Source organism: Balaenoptera physalus, assembly GCF_965194825.1.
Source record: "Balaenoptera physalus genome assembly, chromosome: 1".
NCBI lineage: Eukaryota > Metazoa > Chordata > Mammalia > Artiodactyla > Balaenopteridae > Balaenoptera > Balaenoptera physalus.
The window spans coordinates 153,924,693-153,941,739 of NC_138882.1; the positions used below are offsets into that span (position 1 = coordinate 153,924,693).

General features: G+C 40.8%; 1 protein-coding gene across 2 annotated transcripts in view; it reads left to right on the plus strand.

Moving 5' to 3' along the window:
* The first annotated feature begins 1,160 nt into the window (after positions 1–1,160).
* Positions 1,161–17,047, plus strand: part of FAF1 (Fas associated factor 1) — a 485,610-nt gene continuing 469,723 nt past the window's right edge. Inside the window, exon 1 of one of the 2 annotated variants that reach the window (XM_082429645.1) lies at positions 1,161–1,644. In XM_082429645.1, the coding sequence (XP_082285771.1) occupies positions 1,600–1,644 (45 nt within the window). In that variant the 5' untranslated portion in view covers positions 1,161–1,599. The remainder of the gene's footprint in view (positions 1,645–17,047) is intronic. The other variant, XM_082429644.1, reaches the window with a different exon arrangement.

Genomic DNA, 17,047 nt, shown 5'->3' on the forward strand with positions numbered 1-17,047 from the left:
CATCCACCTGCCTTGTGCTGAGAATGACATATATGAATGGGGCAAGTGAATTGCCACACTTAAATTGCTGGTACTATGTTTCACCTCATAATTCATGTTCGTGCTATATTTTGGAATTACTTCCTTGGGGGTGGCAATTAACCAAGAAACCCTTCAATTCATGTGACTATGGAGGGTTCTGTTCCTTATCTACCTCTTTCCGGTCTAAATACAGACTATTAACATGAGAGTTGTAGGCCAGACTATTTTCGTCTAAAGAAAAAAAAGCAGAATAAACCTAGATCTTTAGAACGCCATAGTGCTCTTTGTGTTCAGGGAATACAAAGATTCTATGTGGTGATTTCACTAGTTTCTATTTTAACTCTACAGCACAAAATCAGCAAACTTACTTCACACTTTCAGGATTTTACATACTTTCCACTGCAAGTACGTGCTCTATTTCAGTCCAGAAGATGATATTTTCCCAATTCAAGGTTGAACATATTCTACTGTCACTCTTCTTCCAGCGGGAATGACATTTATAAACTATCACACTTCACTGTACATAGTCTTCAACTATTCTTGGCTTGAAGCCTGATCATCTTTTTCTCGGGATCGATATTCTCACCCTCCTCAGCTTCCATGTCTGCCCCATGACTACCGTGGGAATCTGGTTGCTTGCCATTCCTTGTTACTGAATGTCTGAGGATGCAAGCGTCAGGGCTTGGGATCGAGTGTGACAGTGTGCAAGTGGACTTTGACAGCTTGAGCATAAAAGACTGTATGTGAAGTTGTATTTTGGTGAAACAGAAAAAATGTACATTTATGAAATGTTTGTTAGACGGGATGTGACGGTGTGCTGAGTTGGTTTGTGAGGCTTGACGTGCATGTGTGTTACTATATAACCACGTAAGAAGCAGAATCTGATCCCCGCCCCAACCATGGGGAGGCGGTACCCCGAGGCCTTTGCTTAATTCAAACCAGAATAACCTGTTGCGGGACTCCAAGCTGCCGCAGTTGCAGGTTGGCGTCCCCGCCGGCGGCGCGCGGATCTCCGCCCGGTAGTCGCGCGCCCAGCGCCTGACAGGAGGGCAGTCACGTGGCAGCCGCAAAGCGGCGCTTTGCGACCTCGATGACAGGCAAAATGTGCGACAGCCTCGGCGCTGGCCAACCAGGGGCGGAGGCGGTGGCCAGGGAGGAAGCGGAGGAGGCGGAGGCGGCCGTGGCGTTCGCCCGCCTGCTTTTTCGCTCGCTTTCCCCGCCCCCGCCGGTCTTGTCGCCGTTGAAGGGAGCCGGCTGCGCTCTGTCGCAACCAGCCCTCATCCAGGCCGGCGGCAGTAAGACCGAACCCACATCCTTACCAACCTCCCTGTCGGGGCGGCTGCGGCTCAGGCTCCGCGGGGCGCAGGCAAGCGGCCCAGGCGCCTGAAGGTTACCGTGTGCATGAGCGCCTAGCCTCCCGCGCTGCCCCGCCCGCCGGCCCGCCGGCCCGCCCGCCGGCTCGCCCGCCAGCCCCTCGGCGCCCGGCGGCGGCGGCGGCGGCGGCGGCGGCCGCAGGAGGCGCAGTCTCTCTCCCGGGTGCGCGCTTCGCTCCCGGAGCCGCGGAACTCGGCGGCCGCCATGGCGTCCAACATGGACCGAGAGATGATCCTGGCAGATTTTCAGGTGAAGTATCGGGCCCAGTTACCCTCTCACCTCCAACCTCGTGGGTTCCCGGTGCCCAAAGGGTGGCCTCTTCCCAGCGTTTGTTTGAGCACTGCAGTGCTGTGTGGTTTGAGTTTTTATACGGTACCTGGCTTGGGGTGTGTGTGTGTGTGTGTGTGTGTGTGTGGTGTGTGTGTGTGTTGTGTGTTGTGAACTGTGGGGGACTATGTTATGTTGGGGGTGTGTAGAATGGCTTATGTACGGCTTGAATGGCATTTGTTGGGTGAGTGGGTGTTATGTCGGGTTGTTTTGTGTGTGGATTGTGTATTGTTTCCTGTATTATATGGGTAATGTGTAGAATTTGAGGATAAGTGTGGGGCTTTTAAGTATGAGGTGCTTTAGGTGAGGAGTTTTGGGTTTGTGAGGAGAGTGTGCTGTATGGAGTGTGGGTGTGGTGTATTAAGGGGAGAGTAAAAAAGAATGATGGTGAGGAGGTGGTGAGGGTAGCGGGTCATTGTGCTGGTTTTGAGGGAGAAATAAACATTTGAGACTTTGATGCCTTATTGGAGTCTTTGGGGTGTAGGAAGAGGAGGAGGCAAATAGAGTGTATATATCAAAGTATCTTTGCAGTGAGTTCACACGCTTAATAAATTACCAATTCATATTTGTGGATTCCCTTCCTCTACAGATTTGAACTACTTGGTTGGTGTCCTTTCTCCAGGAGAAATTTTAAGGATGAGCAAAGATTATTTCTTACTGACTCAACTGTAGTGACACTGGCATATAAGTATTTTAGGGAGGCCCTTTGAAAGTAGAGCTGTATGCTTCATGAAAGACTTGGAGTTAGAACTAATACCCTGTAAACACCACTTTTGCCTTTTGATGTTGGAAGAAAATATTGTAGTGAGATATTTTTAACCATTTATTTTGGCATTAACTTAGAAGCTATAGTTCTGTATAGGCAGACGTTTTCCTCTAACACTGCCATCATTGCACATGGTCTAACGCTAGCATAGTAGGCAATATTTTTCCTTACTGATATTTTGTTGGGCTTTTCTTCTTTCTCTAATTTTTAAAGTTACTTATTTTTACAACTAAATATTCTGATGGCTATTTCCAGAGTTTGCTCGTTTAATTATTCAAGTCATATCTGCTACATTAAGAATATGCATAAATCTGCATTTGATTATACTGTAACTTTCAAACTCAAACAGAAAGAAGTTCTGAAAATAAAAGTTGACCACAAGATTTTGGTGCTTTGTAGGATTAGGATTGGCCTGAGATTTTCTGCCTAATTCTTTCACCTTTGTTTTCATTCTCCAAGTCAGTCTTTTATCTAATGTGGAATGTAATTGTGAGATAAAAGACTCTATATGTCTAGGAATGATTTTATCCTTTTATAAAATTGTTCTGCTCTGATAGGAATGGCTTTAGGCAACAAAAAGTATAGTTTACCTCATTAAAAGCTTTAAGGTAACTGTAACTTTGTTTTGATTTACCAAACTTTTGATTTCCTCTGATAACTTGTAGCTGTTTGCTGTCTTATTATTTGTGACAATTATTATTATTATTATTTTTTGGCCACGCTGCGTGTCATATGGGATCTTAGATCCCCTACCAGGGATCCAGCCTGTGCCCCCTGCAGTGGAAGCGCGGAGTCTTAACCACTGGGCTGCTAGGGAGGTTCCTATTTGTGACAATTATTATGCTTAGTTTTATCGGCCAGTCTGGAAATTTAGGATTCCTGCATTTAGAGGCAAAGTAAGATTTTCTGACAAGCATTTGGGATTTTATTTTGATTGCATGAAAACATTCTAATAAGTTTTTTTTTTTTCTTTAACTTTTGGGTTTATTGATTGATTGATTGATTGATTGATTGATTGCTGTGCCGGGTCTTCGCTTCTGCGCGAGGGCTTTCTCTAGTTGCGGCAAGAGGGGGCCACTCTTCATCGCGGTGCGCGGGCCTCTCATTATCGCGGCCTCTCCCGTTGCGGAGCACAGGCTCCAGACGCGCAGGCTCAGTAATTGTGGCGCACGGGCCCAGCGCTCCGCGGCATGTGGGATCCTCCCAGACCAGGACTCGAACCCGTGTCCCCTGCATTGGCAGGCAGACTCTCAACCACTGCGCCACCAGGGAAGCCCCTAATACGTTTTTTTCTTCAAACCAATGGCAATTCTGCGAACAGTTGTTTACAAAATGGAAAAAGCTTATGGCATCTGCAGCGAACAATTGTTTTCCAAATGGTGAGAGTTAATTGCATATTGTCAAATAGGCAGGAGAACATTACTGGTAGATTAAAAGTTATTTAGAAAACTATGCACAAGCACATTAGCCTTTTGTGTATTTTAGGAACCTTGTATTCCTCTTACAAATGATGATTCCAGATGAGTTTACTCTTGTGGACTTGGTTTTAAAATGGATTATTCTTCACTTTGCTGTACACCTGAAACTAACACAACATTGTAAATCAACTATACTCCAATATAAAATAAAAATAAAAAAAGGATTTTTCTTACTTTTAAAAAATATTATGTAAAAGTTTTGAAGAATTAACTTTAAAAAATTAGCATTTATCCAGTTATCAGAAACCAGGCAATTTATTTTGAAAATTATAGCTCAAGACTTGGAATGTAGATGCTTGGATGATACTGGCTTCTTCTATAACTGGGCAAATCAACTTCCCCAGCCAAAAGTGAGCATAGTAAAATTATGTTCTGTTTACTTCATATGATTGTGAAAATTAATAATAGTTTTGAGAGCTCAGTGCTGCTCTTGTAGAAAGGGACATGATTTTTAAATGTGACTAGATTTTAAAAATAAATAAGTTTAAGATTTTGATTATTGCTGGAGAATACAATGTCTAAATATGGGAAAGTTTTTGAGAAGGATTTTGTGTTCTCTAACTATTTCAACTCAATAAACAAAGGACTTCTGTTGAAATCAGTGGCGGAGTGGCTAACAATCATATGAGGTAAATAGAACATAATTTTACTATGTTCATTTTTGGGTAGGGAAATTGATTTGCCCAGTTATAGAAGAAGCCAGTATCATCCAAGCATCTACATTCCAAGTCTTGAGCTATAATTTAAAAAATAAATTGCCTGGTTTCTTTAAATGAGGTAAGTAGTGGATGGAAGATTTCAGCTCAGACTTAATGGGATAGATTTGGGGCTTTGTAGGTGAGTGAACTAATTACTAAGCAAATATATTCCAAATTGTCCTCTAAAAGATTTTTTCCCCCGAGTGAGAACAGCTACCAATAGAAAAAAAATTTAGATTGTGGTGAAATACACGGTAACATAAAATGTGCCATCTTAACCATTTTTATCAATAAGTGTCCAGTTCAGTGACATTAAGTACATTCACATTGTTGTGCAGCCATCACCACCAACCATCTTCAGAACTCTTTTTATCTTGCAAAACTGTAACTCTCTACCCATTAAACAATAACTTCCCATTCTTCCTTCTCCCCAGCCCCTGGCAACCACCATTCTTTCTGTGAATGTGAATGTTCTAGGTACCTCTAATAGGTGGAATCATACAGTATGTGTTCTTTTGTGACTGGCTTATTTCACTTAGAATAATGGCCCCAATTTTGTAGCATGTGTCAGAATTTCCTTCCTTTTTAAGGCTGAATAATATTTCATTTTCTCTATGTACCATATTTTGTTGATCTGTTCATCTGACGATGGACACTTTTTCCCTACGTTTTGGCTATCGTGAATCATTAATGCTGTACACGGATGTACAAATATCTCTTTAAGTCCCTGTTTTCAGTTCTTTGGGGTATATACCCAGAAGTAGAATTGCTGAATCATATGGTATTTCTATTTTTAATTTTTTTAGGAACCACCATACTGTTTTCCATAGTGGCTGCACCACCAAAATTTTGAATGGAGAGAATGACAGCGTAGTGTTTAATTAATTTGTAAATTCCACTCTGAACAAATGAGTTTAGACCTTAGAATAGTCCAACAAAAATCAGCTATAAATGTAAATAGTGTTAGCATAGTATATTACTGGTAAAGGAATGACTAGACTAGTACACCTACAGTTCTGGCTGACCAGAACCAGGAGGGGGTGTAAAGGAATTTCCTGGGTTTAAAAAACAGGCAGGCACTGATGAATCAAGAGAGGTTTTTTTTTCTTCTTTTTCCTTAAAGTTTTTTTATAACAGATGCATTCAGGTGCAAGTTCCAAATCTTTTTCTTTTTGTAATTGTATAATTCATTAAGCTTTTTTTAAGGTTGAGGTATAGAGCAAAAATCATTTGATCAAACAAACTTTTGAGACTGTATTCGATTTGCTTACAGATGTGAAAACAGTTATCCAAACAAAGTTGTGGTTGCTATTTAATAATTTCAGTAATTAGTTACTTCTTACTTTGGGTCTAGATGAACAAAAACATGAGTCTTCTCCCTCCCCCACCCCTTTAACCTTTCAGTTAATGCCATGGTAAATTCTTTTTCCTCTAAGATACTTTTTTTAAAAAATTAATTAATTAATTAATTAATTAATTTTATTTATGGCTGTGTTGGGTCTTCGTTTCTGTGCGAGGGCTTTCTCTAGTTGTGGCAAGCGGTGGCCAGTCTTCATCGCGGTGCGCGGGCCTCTCACTTTCGCGGCCTCTCCCGCTACGGAGCACAGGCTCCAGACGCGCAGGCTCAGTAATTGTGGCTCACGGGCCTAGCTGCTCTGCGGCATGTGGGATCTTCCCAGACCAGGGCTCGAACCTGTGTCCCCTGCATTAGCAGGCAGATTCTCAACCACTGCACCACCAGGGAAGCCCTAAGATACTTTTTTTTACTTATAATTTTTCTTTGAGAACAAAATGAGTGGTGTACCCATTTAGATTAGTGTCACATGTGGGTCTCATGTTTTTCTATTTATGTTTCTTTGTTACTGATAATATAGATACATAGATCATAGCTCTACTTAAGTGAAGCAAAAACAACTTTCACTAGTAGTAATATTTTCTTTCAGACTTTATCATAAACAAAACTTATCTGCCTTGCTAAAAAAGTATTCTTTCTGAATCTAGTTGCATTGGTCACATATTAAGAGTACCTTTATTTCTTCTCTAGTTTGGCACTGATTTTGATGTTACTTTCAGTTGTATATCCTGGATGACACAATTGTGGCTTTGTTTTCTACTGCTGGTCTTTCCAGCTAGTAATACCTTTGCTGCCTAAATTGCTTTGTACATTTACGTATATTGGACTATCACTATGGGATGTAGTAAGTTTTCATTTGCCTATCAACTCCTCTTTGAAGCATGGACTCTTCCTTGACACTGCTGGTAAGTTACTTGTAGGTAATTTCTACCCTTTCATTACATTACATTTTTTCCTTCTAAATGAAGCTGTGAATCCCTCTTCTTTCTTTTTTAGTTTGACGCAAAGAGATATTTTCTACAAAAGAGGATACCAGACTGCGAGTAGAAATGGTATTGATCCAAACAGATAGGTATCCTTGGTGATGTTGTGGATCAGGGGCCAAACTAAGTATTCATGGAACATCATCTTTATTTCCTGGGAGGTTACCTTGGGTAGGAGATTAAGTACTATGGCAGAAAGTAGTCTTGTTACTGTTCTTTCTTTCCTTTCTTCACTGTCTCCTTCATTTTTAGAGGGACAAATCATATTGTTTTGTGTCTGGATTGTTGGTCATTGGGAAAATAAGGTTTTGGCATGTAGATTAAAGTTTAGTAGTTAGTGGTTAAGAGCATGGGCTTTGATGTCAGATTACTTAGATTTAAATCACAGCTCTGCCATTCACTCATCTTGTGATTTTTGACCAGTTACTTCACACCACTTTGCTTCAGTTTTCCCATATGAAAAAAGGGTTAATGTAAAGTGATTAGGACAGGTGTCTGACATAAAAAGTGTTTAATAAATTTTAGCTGTTATTTTCATTGTTGACAGTTTTAAAGTACGCACTTGTTCTCTGCAGGGGACTTCAGAGATCATCTATTTCTAGCTTCTCATTTTTCCTTTCGTGGACGTTGAGACCCCAAAAAAGGAAGTGACTTGTCCACGGTCATGAACTGGTTTGAAACAAAGATTTTATCCAGGTGTACATAAGAGTGTTCATTTTCTAGCTGAATTTGTCAAATAGCTTGGACGTCTAGAGGAAAACAAGACCCACTACTTAGAAATTTGTCCAAATTGATAAAACTTATATAGAAAATAAATTAACAGTGCCTGGCATATAGCAGACATAGCCAGCAGGAAGGAAAGGAGGGAGGGAAGGTGGGACGGAGGAAGGGAGGAAGGGAGGGACTGATCATTCCTAAACTGCCATTCATTCCAGTTCAGTGCCGTGCTTCTAAGCTCACAGGTGATCAGAAGCCATGGAATGGAGAGACTTCAGATTTGTTGAGCATGGTTCGGTTGATGCCTGTTGTCTGCCAGACAGGTTTTATGGACTCTGTAGTTCAGGGGTCAGGAAACTGTAGCCTGTAAGCTGGTTGCCTGTTTTTATACATAAAGATTTATTGACACACTCGTTTACTTATTGTCTATGAGTGTTCTCTTGCTGCAGTGACAGAGGTGAGTAGTTGAGACAGAGACTTCATGGCCCACAAGCTTAAAATATTTACTATTAGAGCTTTTAAGATAAAGTTATCTACGTCCCCCGCCCCCCACCCACCCCATGAAATCAATACTTTTCTTTCTAGGTTTTAGTAACTGCAAAGTGTTAGAACATTTGAATGCCTCACAGGTATACATGGTCACTTCTCTGTAGGAGGCAGTTAGAACATTGCACTTAGGCAGACTAGAGCTCTCGTTTTTTGCTTTGTTTTTTTGTTTTGGCTGTGGTTTTCTGAGCAAGTCATTTATCCTTTCTGGGTTTCAGTTGTTCAGTCTATAAAATGTAGATCTGCTTGGAGCCATATCTACTTGAACACAGAAGATTAGACTAGGTGTTCAAACAGAGTCTGGATAATCACTTGGCAGCAGTGGGGTTGAGGGCATTCAGTTATAATTCAGGTAATTTATCTAGCTTAAGGGTCAGCAAACTACATCCTGAGGGCCAAATCACCAAATTTTTTGTCAGCAAGTCTTATTGGAAGGCAGTCTTGCATGTTCATTTACATACTGTCTCTGGCCACTTTTGCCTTCATTAGCAGAGTTGAATAGTTGATTGCATGACCTGCAAAGCCCAATATATTTACCCTGCTCCATATAGGAAAGTTTACTGATCCCTGGTTTAGATAAGTGGTTTTCAACTTTGGATGATTTCTGTTCCCCAGAGAACATTAGGCAATTTCTAGAGACATTTTTGGCTATCACAACTGCGGGGTGCTACTAGCATTTAGTGGGTAGAGGCCAGGGGTTCTGCTAAACATTGTATAATGCAGTAGACATCCCGTGACAATGAAGAATTATCTGCCCAAGAATTTCAATAATTCTGAAAACCCTTGATCTAAATCAGTGGTTCTCAAACTTTAGCTTGCATAAGAATAAGTGGGAGGGCTTGTTAAATCACAGGTTACCGGAGCCCAGAGTTTTTGATTCAATGGATCTTGGGTGGGGCCTGCAAATTTGCATTTCTACCAGGTTCCCAGGTTATGCTGATGTTGTTGGATCCAAGGACTACACTTGAGAAAAACTGATCTAGATGATTTTTGAGGTTACATCCATTCCTGTGATTGTTTGATTTTGTGATCTTAAGTACTCTTCCATTTTTTATGACTTAGGAAAATTTGAGTTTTTCAGTATATACTTGATGCTCATAATAAAACATGCTGTTTCATGACTCCATATGTTTGAACTCTTAGTTTTCGTGTCCCTTTGGAAAACTTCTATTTATTGTTCAAAATTATTGCCTACCTTTTGTTTATAAAACATCAGGACTCTGTGCCCAGTTAGTGTTAATCAGTTCTCTTATGTATCTTGTACATATTTCTCTTATATCAGAAATAAGAGAATTTCTCAAAAAATTCTGAAATATTTCTGAAATTCTCAAAAATTTCTCTTTTGAGTCTTATATCAGATTGTCAATAATCACTTAACATGTTTCTTTTCCCTACTGTCAGCCCTTTGAGTGAACAGCTGCTTGGGTCTTAACCACTGTTCCTATAGTATCTATTAAGAGGTGCTCAGTGAATATTTTTTGAAGAAATATTATGAATATTGGCTGTTGTGGTACAAGTAAATGGAGTAGAATTGTAAATTATGTATTTTTAAGCATCTACCATTTTCTGACATATGGTTTTGAATAAGAAAATCTGTCACTGAGAGAATACAAATTAGACTAGTTTATTAAATTGAGGGTTATAACTTCAAGGTGACCCATTTATAGAGAAGTACAAAACACTCACACTCTGTTTTAGCTTTTATAGAGGGCTCAGTAAGTTAATGTGACAAAATATACGGTCTGAGGCCATGAACTTTGTAAAATTTGAATGCTGTTACTGAATTGCTATGTGTTAGCCATTCTTCCTGATTATGTTTTCACTCTCAAACTGTTTTTTAAGGCAGAAATTCTAATTTCAAATCAAAATTGCTTACCATGTTAAATCATTAGTCATTGACTTATAGGTAAGTTTGAGATAATTGCAAGAAGCAAAATTAACAGAATAATTGTACCTGTCTTTATACTTACTTGTGGTTATAGAGGAATAATTGAGATAGAAAGAATGAGATGTCAAGTTGTGATGAAGAAAAGTGGAAAAGTTTGCAGGTTATGTGTACCTTAATGGCAGTAGAGTTAGGTTCCAGTCACCTGTTTTTTTTCCCTCTGCAGTTCACCTGGTTTAATGACTGAAGTTGAAAAGTGTTAGTGAGAGGAAAGTTTTGTCTCTTGTGCCCTCCTGGCTCCCCATTCTCTTTCTCACAAGGGAAAAGTAGTGGTTGAACTTTTTTTTTTTTTAAGCCAATTTTAGTGATATTCTTTGGCATCTAGTTAAAGTGAGATGGAGACACAATTGAGCATTTTTATTTTAGGTTTAATGAGGAAGGAATAATAATAATAGCATATAGCTTTTGATTGATTTGTATGTGCCAGATATTGTGCTAGGTTCTTTTTTTTTTTTTTTTAAGTTGGTATGTTGTATTCTCAATTTTATTCAGTTCAAGAAATTTTCTTTTTTTTTGGCCGCAAGGCATGCAGGATCTTAGTTCCCCGACCAGGGATTGAACCTGTGCCCCCTACAGTGGAAGCGCAGAAGACTTAACCACTGGACCGCCAGGGAAGTCCCTGTGCTGGGTTCTTAACATCTAAATTCTGCAGTGACCCTGTATTAGGATCCAGAGATACAGTTCTCCGTGGTTTCTGTAATGTCTTGTGAGCACAGGCACTGACTTTTTGTTTCTGACTATGTTTTCAAGGATATTTGTATAGTGAGCAGCCTTGGAAGACAGAGGTAATGTCTCTCTCTGGAGCAAAGGGCAGGCATGCGTAGTGTCTATTTTAAAAAATTTGGGTTCTCTAGGCTCTAGGTTCATCTTCTGTAACACAATCCACTGTGTGTGCAGGTATCACTTGGCCTACTTTGTGTCACCCTGTGGGAAATGGGACTGGGAAACTGTGCAAGAAAATTCTGATATTCTGACTACAAGTATTGCCATGAGTCATAAAGTTCATTGTCTCCAACCCAGGAGTCTAGCTCTTCTGCCAGCATCCATGAAACTGGCAGGCTCTTAGTTTGCAAGTAGGGTAAAAATCTCAGATCCTTCTCTGCTCTTAATAGTTCTGGCAACAAGGATGGGATGTTGACAGACACATAGGTTTCTGGAAGAGGAAGGGTGAGAGCATTATGGGCTGGTTAATAATTTGAGGGACGTCCATGGGAATTGGTAGTGAACATGTTGACAAAATTGTTAAGTGGTTCTCTACTTTCTTGCCTGTTAATGAGGAGGAATTAAGGAGGTGGTTGCAGACTGAGTACCAGGAAGTAGGTTCAAAGACAGCTGCCTGAACATTCCTCTGTTTGAGGCTAACTCTCAACAACCCTCAAATATCCTCTCTGATAGAGGGAATTTTTTTCACCAATCTGTCAATCAGACTGAGGTTCAGACTCCTCTGAATGTAATGTAACATTGTAATGTAACAATGTAACAGCTAGCACTAAGATTTGTCCTGGCTGGGCAGAAGGCTCTGCCTCCTTCAGACATTTACAGATGTGTGTAATTTGCAGTTGCTGGTGGCAGAAAGCAAAGTTGTTAGAACTTTCACTGGTTTGTCTGAGAGATAAGAGGATGGGGGTACAGAATGTCTTGTGGCTCAGCCCCTCCTTTGGAGGAAGCTTTATTCCCAACTTCACTGTCTGAAGCAAAGCCACTGACTCAATGAGGTCCTCAATTTATTGAGGTTTCCCTAAACCTTGTCCTGGTTCACCAGTGGTTCAGCCAAGCTGAAACTGATTATGTCTGCTCATCTTTTGTGGCTGTTCAGCCTTTGCACCAGCTATGCAGACTGGTAATGACTGTAATTGCTGTGTTCAGTGGACAGAACTCAAGGCTGTTCTTATAGGTCTGGCCTGTACTCTACTTCATGAACTTGTATTTCTGCTGACCCTTGGCCTGTTGCCAATGGCCTAGCTATTTGGTCTGCCACTTGGAAACTATAGACTGGCAGATTAAAGACTGCTTTCTTTGAAGCTGTGAACTATGGAAACAAATTATAGCTGCTGATCAAACTGTCTGGATCACTCATGTAGATGCCCACAGTAAGGGCCTTTTCTCTGATGAAGCCCCCTGGAATCAAGCTTCTGATTGAGCCTGCACTGCCCAGAGCCATCATTGTTGCCAGGATCCATCATTGTATCAGATGTGACAGCATATCAACTATCATAAAGTGTGTGTAAAGTAAAAGACTCTATATTTCTGATGCAGAGGGTGACTTGTGACTCCTGCCAGAAGTTGATCTGTTTGTCACATAATGAGAGAAGCTACATTACATGGGATGTGGCCCCTGCCTGTTTTGGTAGATTAAATAAGTTGGACCTTTGACCTCCCTCTCTGAGGTATCAGTGGTGCCTCACTGCTGTTAACACTTTTTCTGGTTGTGTTGTTGTTGTTGTTAGTACAGTTAGCTGACTGGCTACACCATTTTGGCCCTTGAAACTAATTGTGTTATGCTTTCCAGCTTTCTGGACCATTTGCAGTCTGGCAATGGTGCACTTTTTATTGCACCATTTTTATTGCAATAGTGAGCTGATAGTCAAGATATTTGAGGGGCGTTTCATGCCCTCTACCATTCACAGGCATTTGGTATGTGGACGAATGTTGACTGCTGGAATAACTTCCTCCTCAGTAAGTCAGTTTGGTCACTGAATGCAGCTATCTCCAGAAAGGGATCATTTCATCTTGGCTACTTCCTGGGTAATGATCAGAATGGAAGGGGTGGGAGGTTATATAGCTCTATTTTGAAAATTCAGGATTCCACCCTGACCATTTCTGGGCATGATGCTTCTTTATTTCTCCTAGCAGCAACTCAATGCCAGTCTGTTGATACACCTTCTATGTGGCAGCTTGCCAAAAGGTGGTGTAGGGGATTCAAACTGAATTCTGGTTCAGCTACCTGGGTTTTCTTGTTGGGTTGACATGGTCCTAGATCATAAGGATAATGACCACTTGGTTGAGTACACTGCTTGCTGAGCCTCCCTATGGTGGCTTATGTGGATCAGTAGGGGCCATAAATGGGTTTCTGTACATTTTATGAAAATTCCCTTGACCATCTTGCACCTGACATTTCCAGATAAAAGGCCTGCGTGTAAGTAGGAGATGATTGGAAAGAAGATGAAATTATAGCTACTGGAAGGGGACATATGGTTTTGTGGCAGTGGAGGCAAAGCAACAATCTTGACGCCTGGGGAGGGATCACCTTAGACCCCAGAAAGTTTGGGGAAAGGAAAGACATTAATGTTCTTTGTTTTTCTGAACCAAACTTGAAGCCTGCCTTATGAAGGAAAATGCCTGGTACAGCTCTTCCAAACTGTTGCAGGCACATTAAATTCAATCGACTGCTGGGTCTGCCAAACCCCATTAGAGGGCTGTGATAGCTATTTGATTGTCATTCCTCTTAACTTTACTGACAGGTCTATTGGAAATACCAGGGGTTGGCCCCCAGCTTTTTTACCTTCATGCAAAACACCTGTCAACACTTCCTGATGCCTACCCCACCCCCATACCATAGCCTTCACTCAGAGATCCTGTGGGGCAGATTACTGGTGGCCTGCACAAATGGGACAGTTTGGATTAACTGCCTTCATTAATCCCTTTCAAAAACAAGGACTAGGCTCAATTGTTGGAATTGAACTGGGAACCCTAAGGACCACCACTTGGATGGGAGGCCATGTTGGGACACAAGTTGACAGTGCCTCCCAGACTGATATAGGTCCCACTTGGAAGGACCCAACAATTGTAAACAACCCACTGTATCTAGGTGCACTGTGTCTGCCCTGAGGACTGTATTTCATATGTGGAAACCAGGGATTAATTTGCCTCCCTCCTAAAAATATGGACTCTTGCACCTTTTGAATGGTTAAGTAAACACCACCAGTAGATCTTGTAGCCTTCACATGACTGCGGAGATCTCTCCAAAATGAGAGCCTATCCTTGGTTTCTTGGGGAAGCTTCCCAGAGTTATTTCCTTTTTTTTTTTTTTAAATTAATAGCTACTCTATCTATCTATCTATCTATCTATCTATTTATTTATTTATTTATAGCTGTGTTGGGTCTTCATTTCGTGCGAGGGCTTTCTCTAGTTGCGGCAAGCGGGGGCCACTCTTCATCGCGGTGCGCGGGCCTCTCACTATCGCGGCCCCTCCCGTTGCGGGGCACAGGCTCCAGACGCGCAGGCTCAGCAGTTGTGGCTCACGGGCCCAGTTGCTCCGCGGCATGTGGGATCTTCCCAGACCAGGGCTCGAACCCGTGTCCCCTGCATTAGTAGGCAGATTCTCAACCACTGTGCCACCAGGGAAGCCCCCCAGAGTGATTTCTGATTTGTTATTTATGTGCACCCTGTGGACAGTTATCTCTCTGAGGGAAGTCATTCAATTAGAATAGGTATTTCAAAATTTGTTCCTAACTTTTTAGCTGAAGTGGCCCTGGAAAGCATTCAGGTCAGCCTCAAGTCACTGACCAAAGTTGTTATGGTTGATAAAATTGCCCTACACTTCTTCCTTCTGGGCCAGGGCAGAGTTTGTATAATTGTTAATTCATTCTGTTGTTCCTGGATTAATGCTTTTGACCAAGTGGAAAGGTTAATATGGAAACTTAGGGAGAATGCTGTCGGCCTCTCTTTTCTGAGGTAAACCCTCATGACTTACCAGATTTCTTCATCTTATTTGGGTGTGGAACCCTGAGAAACATGGATGAAATAAATTCTGAAGGTTGGCCTCATCCTGTTGGCTGTTGATAGTCGCCTTAATTAAATGCTGTATGAGACAAATTAAATGGATTTAGTCCTAGTCTCTGTCAGATTAATCAGAGTGGCTGTTGGAGTGGCATGCTTATGAGAAGCCAGAGTGTTCAGTGGTGAAGACGGTTAGGAGTGAGGGGTAGATATTTTTGGGAGATAGTTCTCTGTGTGTCTCTTCTATTTCTGCACATCTTATGAACAGAGACATTGATTGTTCCAGATTATCTTTTCAAGGGTGTTGGACTGTTACCAGCCTAGATAATGTCTCCTTCCAGACCAAAGGGCAAGTTTGCCTACAGCCTGGAAGATAAAGATACTTTGATCCTCCAAAGCAAAGAGTCCGGCATGCTTACTGTCCATTATAAAAGATTCATGTTCCTTAAGCTCAGGGTTCCTCTCTTGTAATGCAGATCTACTGCATGTGCAGGTGTCACCTGGAGCACTCTGTCACCCTGTGGGAAATGGGACTTGGGAACCAGTGCTAGAAAATGCTGACACTCTGGCTGCTGCTCTTGCCCTGATTAATAAAGTACTTTGTCCTTGACCTAGATGTCTTGAGTCTTCATCCATCATCCATGAAATTGTAACAAGCTGCATTGTTAGCTTGCAAGTAAGTATGGTGAAATATTTGATCTTTCACAGTTCTTACCACTGTGAAAGGTTGATGATCCCTCATTTTACAGATTGAATTTGGACCTAATCTGTGATAGCTCTTGTTGTATTCCCATTTTAAAGATGAAAGAGTAGAGGTGTAAAGAGGTTAAGTAATTATCTAATGACAAGTAGTCATAACAAGGCTGGGTTTGGAACTCAGGTCTGCTTTACTCCAAAGTCAAGTCCATGATCTTATATATCCACATTTCTCAAATGGGTATGCTAAGGAGTAATCAAAGCTACAGAATAAATATGCACATCTTCTTGTCAATTGACTAGAATAACTTAAAAAGAAATATGTTTTTCAAAAATTAAAAACAATTATCATGAAGTAGATATAAAATTTGCATGAATTTTAAATAGAAAATGAAATTTCAAAGAAATTATAAAGATGTAGCCTGCTTTTTGGGTCATCTCTTCCCTTCCTCCCATGAGGGAACATGCTCTCCTTCCTCTATCATTCTGACTACAGTAGTGGAAAAAATTAATAAGGAGTGCACTTTACAAGGTTCCTTTTTAACAAAACAAATCAAAGATGCATCTGGTTATTTTTTGATTCCTTCATCCTATTGTAGCTTTGTGAAACACAAAAAAGAAGAACGATAAAGTTTTTCTGGTGTCCCTGGATTTACTGAGGCTAATAGAGGGATCAAAGAAAAAACTGGAATTCATTGACTTCTTATCTTGAAGTTGTATGTGGCAGTGGTTTCTATTGGGATTACTTAGTACTTCAGCAAGAGATTATCCTGTCACTGGTGTTTTTTTACTTCACTTTTACATTTATCAGTATCTGTAAAGTATTGTGTATCTATATTTATGCTAAGTAAATATGCATTATTTTGGGGAGTGCTGTCAGTTTGGATATTTTCCTAAGGTCCTAGTAGTGGGACTTGAAACTAAAGTATAGTTGTCCCTCAGTATCCATGAGGGGTTGGTTCCAGGAGTCTCTGAAGATACCAAAATCTGAGGATGCTCAAGTCCCTTATGTAAAATGGCGTAGTACAGTGAATACAGTGGGCTCTCGTTATCTGCGGGTTTCACATCCTTGGATACTGTAATGACATAGTGGCAAAAGTAATAGAATTGATTCCGGTTAAGGCAAGCTGATCCCAAGTTGATACACACGAACCTTGTTTTACACTGCATTGTATTTAAGAAAAAGAAAACATTACTTAATGATTATTATGGGATAATGTAGTAAGAGATATTTTCCCAGGGCTCACTGAATATTTGATGAAATTAAATACCTAGGGTTTTTAAGTCTGATAATGCATTGGGTTATGTTAAAAAAATGTCCTTATCCTTTAGAGATATATCCTGAAATCCTTATGGATGAAATGATACGATATCTGGAATTTACTTCAGAACAATCTGGGAGGGCTTTGGGGGTGGGTTAAT